Source organism: Perognathus longimembris, chromosome 6 (genome assembly GCF_023159225.1).
Source record: "Perognathus longimembris pacificus isolate PPM17 chromosome 6, ASM2315922v1, whole genome shotgun sequence".
In the NCBI taxonomy this organism is placed as follows: domain Eukaryota; kingdom Metazoa; phylum Chordata; class Mammalia; order Rodentia; family Heteromyidae; genus Perognathus; species Perognathus longimembris.
Window position 1 is genome coordinate 44,795,376 of NC_063166.1, and position 10,952 is coordinate 44,806,327.

Genomic DNA, 10,952 nt, shown 5'->3' on the forward strand with positions numbered 1-10,952 from the left:
TTAATGTTATAGTACATGCTGGTAGAGTACTTGCCTAGCAGTTTGACTTCTTCAAGTTCTTTCTCAGCTCTTGGAGGGAAAAAGAAAATACCAAAAGCCTAGTTGAATTTTGCCCAGGACTCTAGGTATTAGTATTAGTAACATTACTGTAACAAAGAGACTTGAGATCTCCTCTTCCCTTTTCTTCATATGAGAGACCTTGTGTTCAGCTATACTGTGTACAGATAGATCCAGTTAGACTATTAGTTCATTACTGTCATAAAGAGAACAATAATCTTAAAGGCTTGGAAGCTATCTCTAAACATTCCTGTTATTCATGAACACCTCTTTAATTAACAAGTTGCTCCAGACTTGCCTTGAGTATTTCAATGAATGCAATATAAGATTAAGATGTCTTATTTTTTCCTTGCTAATAAAGCTGATAAGAGATTTTCATTCTAGTCATAAAACTGGAGTATCTGCAAGTAGTGACCCAGGAAGGTAGGGAATTATTTACTGAGAGAGAAGGAAACATTGAAGGGAGTAATTCAATTTTGATTTAACTACATTTTTGTCTAGATAATCATTGTCTAGTGTATTTCTTGGATATTGAAAAAAATATGTTTCCTAGAAATAATGAAGTGACAGGATAGGGTTAGGTATTTTGGAAGAGCCTTTACCAATATAGTAGCATTTTGGTTCATGTAATTGGATGTTTTAAAAATAATTTCAGCAGAATTATTTTTTTAAAATTAGGGAAAATAGCACTATCATTAGTTATTAATGTGATGTATTTGTATGTCCATGATATGTTTTTGAGAATATGGTACTAAAATGTTAGTATGTATATAGTACTAAATCCTTTTTAAATGGCTAAAATAATCGTTAAGTCTCTTAGCATATGAATTTAAGTGAGAACTTACTTTACTGTCTTTTGTCTCTTTAACATGATGAAACAGTCAGCTATAGAGCAGTTGCATTAGTATATGTGAGTAATTGTGGTTTAGGTAATTCTAAGGGCTGGGTAAGGACTCATAAGAAAGTCTGTAAGAGCCCTGTGCTTGGCTATTCTACTTCTCTTTTCCTTCTAATGCATGGTCTCCTTTCTTCCTTGTAAATAGAATGCTGACTTCATGACTTAGAAAATTGTAAAACTGTAAATTGACTTCACTTAATTAACAGTTTAAAAAAAAACACCTTAATTTTAACTGGAAGAAAAACCTTGAATTCATAGAGTTCAGTCCTTACAACATCATGTTGTCTTCTCCATTTACACCTAGTGACTAACCTGTCTCTAAACCATTAATGGGTGATTCTAATTTCCCTCTCCTTTTCCTTTTTCTTCCTGCATCCCTGTTGTCTGTTATGGTTTGTTTGGTTGGACTTTCCCTGGTCAGTATTTTTATTTCCAGGAGGTGTTCCCCGTCTTGGCGGCAAAGCACTGCATCATGCAGGCCAATGCTGAGTACCACCAGTCTATCCTGGCAAAACAGCAGAAGAAATTTGGGGAAGAGATTGCAAGGTTGCAGGTGAGTCTCATAGTAATAAACAGGTAAAATGGCTTGCCATTTTTTTCCTAGTGAGATTTCCAGATTTATTTAACAGAGAAAAGTTATGTGTTTTTTTTTTTAATCTGTAGCCTTTACACACTGCATATTTTTGAAGTTTTATGTTTTATCTAAAAACTTTGAGCAGTTTTTACATTTAATTTCTTATTTGTCCATGCTTATTTTAATGTAAATAAATCTCCTAAGTATAATTATCATGCTCTAAATAGATGTATACTAACATCCTACCTCCGTCTAAGATGGAGGATAAAAAAATCCACAGCTCTAGAGGGACATTAGTTTTACACACACACTCATACACACACACCCCTCCCACAGTATATGTGTTTTATGCAGTTGTATCCAGTGTTGCCATGGGGGTCTTCAGAAATTTGTTATGATATCTAAAGTAACTGTGCAAGAGGGGCAGTATTTATGTGAATTATTGATGATTTTAGTATTGGTAAGCAGAAGATGGGAACAAGATTATTAGGAAAATTCATGTAAAGATTAGATAATGGAGCATACCTTGAAAGTGTTGTTTATGAAGTTGAAATTTAGTCTTTTCGAGAAAACCAATCCATAGTTACAAAACCAGAAAAAGATGTTTTTGATAAAACTCAGATTTTCCTATGTGGATATGATTTTTCCATAAGTTAACTGTAATTACAAAATTTACATTCGTGTATAAAAGTGCTTCTGAAAAAGGACTGTGGGAAACATTTTTTTTTGAAGGTTAGCATATTAAAATAATTTGAAGTTTACTCTTTGCATTGTTTAGGAATTCTGAGACTATTTGAATAAGGAACTTATATGAACCTTTCAGGAAAAACGTTTGAATTGTTAATGTAATTTTATTTTTTTTGGTGCTCCTCCTGGGGTTTAAAAAACTCTGGGCCTGGGCACTGTCCCTGAACTTTTGTGCTCAAGTTCATCATTCTACCTAATTGGAGATGAGAGTCTCATGGAAATTTCTGCCAAGTCTGGCTTTGAACCTTGATCCTCAGGTTTCAGCCTCCTAAATGGCTAGGATTATAGCCAGGTGCCATTGGCACCTGGCTAATCTAATTTTTAGATGTTTTCTCAGAAAGGAAACTTTCAAATTCAACCAGTAAGACTTTGTTAGTTGTAGGGACATATTTCAGTTTTATAGCTTCAATGGTAAGTCAAAGGTTAAAGAATACAAGCACTCACTAATTCATATCTCAAAGGACAGTTTCTGTAGTAGGCATGGAATATTTAAAAATTTTTTTCAGCCCACAGATGGCCAAACAGAACAGACAGGTGATTAAACAAAATAGATGACCAGGGAATATGGTTCTTCTATATACCTCAAAATAGAGTGCCCTGTAAGCCTGGGAGAAATAATTGGATGGTCATATTCCATAGACCATGGGCTGAGCCCCAGCCCTTTTAACACACATGGTGGGAGACATTTATCCAAGTTATTTAATGAAATGGCTTTTCAACATAAGATTATGATGTCTAATTTAAATTATTATAGAGAATTGCATAAGTAAATTTTCTTGTAGTAAACTTATGTAGTCTTGTTATCTTGTTTTAGGCTTACTTTATCTCTGTTGATTGTTTTGTATAGTATTGTCTGTATGTCTTAGACTCTATCTCTGTGTGGAGTTGATGACTGGTAAAACATACTGTGTTCAAATCTTCTCTAAGTTTGCTAGTTGTCCACTTTGGTGTGGGTAGAGTTACTGATTTCTTCCCATAATTGCCTATATAGCCAGAATGTATTAAATGCAAAATTTAAGTTTTGTATCTTCCTGCTAAATTGGCATTATTCTGTCAGTTTACCTGGCAGTGCACCTATGCATTACCTGTCAATGTTTGAACATTTTATGATAAGAGAATTTCTAGACTATCTTTTCAGCTACAATGTTGGAAATGCCATTTCTTTAAGATTTTTTTTCCTTTGACATTTTTCTTTTTAGCATGCTGCAGAATTAATCAAGACAGTGGCATCTCGCTATGATGAGTATGTCAATGTGAAGGATTTTTCTGACAAGATCAACCGTGCCCTTGTTGCAGCTAAGAAGGATAATGACTTCATTTATCATGATCGAGTTCCAGACCTTAAAGATTTAGATCCTATTGGCAAAGCCACACTAGTCAAATCTACCCCAGTCAATGTACCTATCAGCCAGAAGTTCACTGGTATGTCTGTTCTTCTAGTGTTCTTCATTGTACTCTTTTCTGCAGCATACTTAATAACTATTTGTTTTTTAGCTAACATCACAATTACTTTGTATAATTTGGGTATTATTTACATTCATATTTTAAATAAATGGGAGGATAAAAAAGCATTTAGTGAAATTTTAAGGTGGAAAGTTAATGATAAAGCATATGTAAAGTATGGAGCAAGGGCAGAAACTAGAAACTGGGTAATGATTGATACTTTAGATAGATACTTAACCATCTTTAACATATATTTTTATATTTAAGACACTGACATTAAAATAACCATATATATATATATATATTTTTTTTTTTTGTCAGTTGTGGGGCTTGAACTCACGGCCTAGGCGCTGTCTCTGAATTTTTTTTTTTTTTTTTTTGACCAGTCCTGCTTGGACTCAGAGCACTGTCCCTGGCTTCTTCTTTGCTCAAGGCTAGCACTCTGCCACTTGAGCCACAGCGCCACTTCTGGATGTTTTCTGTATATGTGGTGCTGGGGAATTGAACCCAGGGCCTCATGTATACGAGGCAAGCACTCTTGCCACTAGGCCATATCCCCAGCCCCTAACCATATATTTTTAAATAGGCAGACTTCTGGAGTTATTTGTAGTAAATATCCTGTCTTTGTTATTGTAATAAATGATGCAATATTTGGTATCCCTTAGCTGAAATTCTAGGTATTATATTTTTAGGCACCAGGGAAAGTGACTATTTTTCTTAGCAAACAAAATGTCTACCATGTGCCAGCAGCTCTTTTAAGCACTTCATGATGAGTAACTCATTTATTTCTCACAAAACCCATGAGATGGTACTGTTAATATTCTCATTTTACTGATGAGGATACTGATGCCTTGAGTAGTTATTACCCCAAGGTCATGGAGCCTAGGAAGTGGTTGAGCTGGAAACTGAATCAACAAATGAGTAGTCATTAAAGGTCTTTTATATTCTTTAGTTTAGAAATAAATAAAGAACAGAAAAGAAAGCTTTCATTATTGCCATTATCCATGAATTTGGTGATGAGAAACTTGTCTTCCTCATTGTGCCTTCAATAATAATTTAGTTTTGACCTTTAAGTATTTGTAGACAATGTGAATACTGAAAGAAAATATGAATACTTTTACAGCTTGAGTTTTTGTTCTAAAAATTTATTGCAACTTTCCTTCCTAATTTCAGATCTGTTTGAGAAGATGGTCCCAATGTCAGTGCAGCAGTCTTTGGCTGCATTTAATCAGAGGAAAGCTGATTTGGTTAACAGATCAATTGCTCAAATGAGAGAAGCTACCACTTTGGCAAATGGGTAGGTTATGTTTCATAAATTCCTAAAATTTCCTGTTGAATAATTATTTGGCTACATTGTGTTAGCATTTTTATAATTTTAGCTTTCTGAGTTTGTAGCTAAATATCAGGAATATATGATACAGTTGTAGGAAGACATACACATATTGGGGGTAGTTTATTAAGACTTAGCAGAAAAATTATAGTTGGATGAAGTTGAATTACAGAAACTACCATTTTGTACTTTTTTGTTTTTCTTGTGCTGATACAAGGGCTTGAACTCTGTGCCAGGTGTTTTCCTTTAGATTTTTTTGCTCAAGGCTGGCACTCTAACACCTAAGCCACAGGCTCCGCTTCTAGCTTTTTGATGGTTAATTGCAGATGAGTCTCACAGACTTTTCTGCCCAGCTGGCTTCAAATTGTAATCCTCTGCTATCAGTCTCCTGAGTATCTAGGATTTCAGTCCTGAGCTACCAGCAGCTGGCTACAGATTATATTTTAAGAGATTTGCTTCAGGGAAATTAGAAGTAGAAGGATCTCTTTAAGATACATGGTACAACTGTTCATATGGGAAAACTCAGGCAGTACTTGTATGAAAGAAAAAGTGAAAGTTAAAATTAATAGATACATAGGTAGTACATTTGGAATTCTCATCCAGTTTTTGTTTCTGGTGGAAAAGAGACGGAGATAATAATTGATTTGAAAGAATTTAGATTTAACTCATACAGTAAATTGCACCCATTTAAAATGTACTGTGTAGTTAATTTTTGATAAATGTCCTTACCTCTCTCCGTTAGACCAAATTAAGCACTATTTCTGTCACCCTAAGAAATTCTTAGTGCCTGTTGGCTTTTAACCCCTACTCCCTTGATTACTAGACACCCTCTATATCTTCTATATGTCCCTTATCAGTACAAGTTAGGTGGTTTGTTTTTTTTTAATGTTGGTTGTGGGGCTTGAACTCAGGCCTGAGCACTGTCCCTGAGTTCTTTTTACTCAAGGCTAGTGCTCTACCACTTTGAGAGCCACATCTGTCACTTCTGGTTTTCTGGCAGATAGGAGTTTCATGGACTTTCCTGCCTTTAGCTGGCTTTGAACTGCAGTTGTCAGATCTCAACCTCCTGAGTAGCTAGGATTACAAGCTGGGCCCCTGGCACTTGTCTCTTCCTTATTTTTGTATGTGTTTGGTAGGTGTCTTATCACTGATGATGCATATGCCTAGTTATTTGGTTCTTTTGAGTTTTCTTATTTTTATTAAATTTTATTGTTATTTTTTCTATGTGGGCTGACTTCTATGACTTATTTTGTATATTACAATTTGTGACAAAATGATGAATCAAGTATGATAGAAACTATTTTTTTAAAGGTAGAACTTTCAACTTTAATTAGACCTAAAAATGTTATGTTTGAACTATAAACCAAGTATCTTTTCATACTGTCCATAGATTTTGGCTTCTAATTCTGAACTGTGAACTTTAATAATTTAGTTTTTCAATTATTTTAATTTTATCAATCACTGGTTTTCTGCTTTTCTCTTTATTTTTATATTCGTATATACAAATCTTTTTTGGAGGTGTGGAGATGTTATTGGAGATAGATAGTGTGGAGATTCTATTGATAATGATTTGGGTGGATATGGTATAATATAAAGGTGATTTAGACTTTTCGTGATACATTATTTTATTTTTTACAGGGTGTTAGCCTCCCTCAACCTTCCAGCAGCGATTGAAGATGTGTCTGGAGATACTGTACCTCAGTCCATATTGACCAAGTCCACATCGGTCATTGAACAGGGAGGCATTCAAACTGTTGATCAGTTGATCAAAGAATTACCTGAACTATTGCAAAGAAATAGAGAAATCCTAGATGTGGTATGTTTTGAAAGATGCTATTCAAGTAAAAACCAACCTGGTGCCCAGTAGGAATTGAGACTTGAGGGTTTCATTCAATACCAGGGTGAATTTATTGTGACTTAGGACTTGATCTTTAGTTTTAAAGGAAATTCTGCTGAGAATGAGTTCATTATTAAGTGAAAACAAATGCATGTAAATGAAATTGACAGAGTCATTGTATTATAATAGTATACAATGAAAAACTATTGGACACACTGTTCCAAGTCTTCATAATTAGTAATTTTTTTTTTTTTTGGCCAGTCCTGGGCCTTGGACTCAGGGCCTGAGCACTGTCCCTGGCTTCTTTTTGCTCAAGGCTAGCACTCTGCAACTGGAGCCACAGCGCCACTTCTGGCCGTTTCCTATATATGTGGTGCTGGGGAATTGAACCCAGGGCTTCATGTATATGAGGCAAGCACTCTTGCCACTAGGCCATATTCCCAGCCCCATAATTAGTAATTTCTTTTGTACATAAAATCTGTGTGAACGTAGAATCAGACAAAGGAAATTAGACCATCAGATGTTTTATAAGGTGGTTGCATTCATTTATTTAGAAGAGATGGCATTTTTTTCAATGACACACTAAAGTTGTTTTGGTTAAAGCCAACTATTTTGCCAGTGTAATTCTCATTTTCTGGTGCATTTGCCCTTCTCCTTAATTGGTAAGTTTCTGTATTTAATGGGTATGCTTACACTGGTTATAGAGCCTTTGCTAGTTTGAATCACATATTCTCTAATTCTCTTACCAATGCTTTTAACCCATAATATTTTGATTTATCAGTTTCAACTTTCAGAGATTGTGCTTTACCTCACTTCTGGGTACTGTGAGGAAGAGGAAGAATTTTAAAGTACTTAGGATGTTGTGAAGTATGTGATGGATAATTTTTACCTCCCTGGGTTACTGCAAAGATTAAGCCAAGACAGTGAAATACCTAGCTCTGTGTACTCATAGGATGTTCTTCATAAATTATAGCTATATTGCTGTTGTATTATCATGGTGATAATGCAGCTGTTATAACTTGATAATGAAAATGATAGTTATTACTCATCTTTCAATGCACATCAGCTTGAAAAAAGTTAGGGTGAGAACTTACTGCATTACTGGCTTGGGAAAGCTGCTTATGAGGGATTCTACTTTAATTATACAATCAGCATTCATCTGTCTTTCCTGTAAAGACATAATAACCAGAAAAACTAAAGGGGATCGTTAATATCATGTAATATCATGTAAATCTTTGCTGTTGCTGAGCTTGTTAGAAATTCAGACTCTCAGACCTGACTTAAAATCTGCATGTCGATTCATCTGGGAAATAAGGATGAAGGTATTTAATCCATAAGACAGCTATAAGGTAGAGTAATAGATGTGCCTACTAAGTTAGTCCAAGTTAGACATTAAGTATGATGGCATTTCCTTGAGATTTAAGATGATATTGAATGGAAGACATATGTTTGGTCTTGTATAAAGTTCTTTTTGATAAAAACTTTGCTTACTGAAATTTCATCAGTTATGAGAAGAATTTTTATAACTATGAATGTGAAAATAATTCACCTTACACATTAGTATCTTCATCTCAATATGAAGCACATTTTTATATTATTTGTAATAGTCTTGTAGGTTTTCTGTTACTCTTTCGGTTGTATTTGGAGTCTCTCCTTTTATACTTGGTGAGTCTCCTTAAAGTAAGGCGTAAGTTCTGAAACTAGTACTTGTTTTGCATTGTCTCTCTAGTTGCTATCACACCTTTTGTTTTGGTCTTGATTTTCAGAAATTAGTACCAGGGTGTGAAATGAGGCTACATGCTTGCTCAGCTTGAGCTATACCTCTAGCCCAGCTTTTTGCTGGTTACTTTGAAGTTATAGTTGCAGACTTTTCTGCCCAGGCTGGTTTTGAATGGTGATCCTCTATATTGCTTAGCCTCCTGAATCGAGCGTGGATTACAAGATTACAGTGTAATTTTTTTCTTTCATATTTTTATAAATTTAAGTTAAAATTTTGAATTAAAGAGTTGTATAAAGGAGTTATAATTCCATAACTCAAATAATGAGTACAGTGCTTCTAGGACAGTGTCACCCTTTGTTTTCCCCCGTAATTTTTAAAAATAATTTGTCATTGTTCCCTGTAAATCTTGGATCTATATAAATCTTGGATTTTTATTCAGTTATTCTTTTTTTTTTTTTTGCCAGTCCTGGCCCTTGGACTCAGGACCTGAGCACTGTCCCTGGCTTCTTTTTGCTCAAGGCTAGCACTCGGTGACTTGAGCCACAGCGCCACTTCTGGCCTTTTCTATATATGTGGTGCTGAGGAATCGAACCCAGTGCTTCATGTATACAGGACGAGCACTTTACCACTAGGCCATATTCCTAGCCCCCAGTTATTCATTTTTGTTTGTTGTTTTGGTGTTAATACTGGGGCTTGAGCTCAGGGTCTGATGTTCTCACTTGCCTTTTTTGTTCATAGTAGGTATTCTACCACTTGTGCCATGCCTCTAGTTTTGGGTTTTTCCTGATTAATTGGAGAGAAGAGTCTTAAGGATTTGTCTGCCCTAGATGGCATTGAATTGTGACTCTCAGATTTCAGCCTCCTGAGTAGCTAAGATTCTAGATGTGAGCCACTGGCACCTGAATTCCCCCCACCCCAACACAAAATACTGTGGTTTGAACTTGGGCGGGGGGCGGGGTTGTGGGGTTTGTGCTTGCAAAAAAGGTACAAGTTGAGCCATGCTTCTAATCCATTTTTGCTCTAGCTACTTTTTTTTTGTTTTTGCCAGTCCTGGGGCTTGAACTGAGGGCCTGAGCACGGTACCTGGCTTCTATTTGCCACAGTGTCACTTCTGGCTCTTTTTATATATGTGGTGCTGAGGAATCAAACCCAGGGCTTCATGTATGTTAGGCAAGCACTCTACCACTAGGCCACATTCCCAGTCTCTAGCTACTATTTTTAATATAGTCTTTTCCCCCGGGCTGTCCTGTACCATGATCTTTCTATTTACAAATGTTTCCCACCCATATTTGGATACTGAGAGCATATCACTGCATGAACTTTTTTTTTTTTTCTGTTGAGATGGGGCCTCATGAACTTTTTACCCTTATTTCAGTTCCCCCCAAGTTGTTAGAATTACAGGTGTTCATCACCATAACTACCTCGTTTTTTTCCTTTGTTCTATCTCTTTATGATTTCCTGTCAGATTGTTGGTGGGGCTTCAGAATCAGTTGTAAATATCACTTATCGTAGGTTTGTTGTTGTTGTTTAACCATTTCTCTTTGTGTTCTTTCAGAGAGACTAGGTGAGGATCCTAGATGGTTAGTTGGCTTGTAGCTATGCCTTTTTTGTTCTGTTCAGTTTATGATGTACGTGTGTGTGTGTCTGTGTCTTTGTGAATTTCTTTTATATTTTTCCTTTCCAAGGTATTTAGTTGTTTAAAAACATCTTATAAACTGAACACCTCATGGAGGGAAAGGGAAATGGGGAGGCGGGAGGGGGGAATGAGTGACGAGGTAACAAACAGTACAAGAAATATATCCAATGCCTAACGTATGAAACTGTAACCTCTCTGTACATCAGTTTGATAATAAAAATTTGAAAAAAAGATAACAAAAAATAAAAAAATAAAAACATCTTACATATTTCATATTTTTCTTACACTTTGCTCCTTCCTTGGTCCCTTTCTCCTTTTGCTCTTCCTTCTTTCCCTTCCCTTTCCCCCCTTCCTCCTTTTCTTTTCCTTTTTCTTTTTCTTTTATTGAGGTAAAAATTACCTGACATTCACCATAAACCTGGTTAAAATGAATTGAATGACCTTTAGTAGCTTCACAGTATTGTAAAGCATTAATACTCTAGCTTCAGAAACCCTCTACCTATCAGCAGTAACTTTCCCCCCCTTTTCCTCTGCTGCTGGCAACTACTAATCTGTATGTTTTTGTCTGTTCTGGACATCTCATATAACTGGAGTCCTGTCATATGTGACCTTTTGAGTTTGGCTCTTTTTAACATAATATTTTCAGGCCTCATGTATACTGTAACATGCATCAGTATTTCATGGTAGCTTAATAGTATTCTGCTTATGGG

General features: G+C 35.6%; 1 protein-coding gene across 2 annotated transcripts in view; it reads left to right on the forward strand.

The window, feature by feature from the left end:
• LOC125353158 (programmed cell death 6 interacting protein) overlaps window positions 1-10,952 on the forward strand; it is a 57,124-nt gene that overhangs the window by 26,865 nt on the left and 19,307 nt on the right. Inside the window, exons 7-10 of one of the 2 annotated variants that reach the window (XM_048348648.1) lie at window positions 1,392-1,508; window positions 3,476-3,698; window positions 4,893-5,016; window positions 6,688-6,865. In XM_048348648.1, coding sequence (XP_048204605.1) covers window positions 1,392-1,508; window positions 3,476-3,698; window positions 4,893-5,016; window positions 6,688-6,865 — 642 coding nt within the window. Of the gene's footprint in view, window positions 1-1,376; window positions 1,509-3,475; window positions 3,699-4,892; window positions 5,017-6,687; window positions 6,866-10,952 lie in introns of both variants that reach the window. The other variant, XM_048348647.1, reaches the window with a different exon arrangement.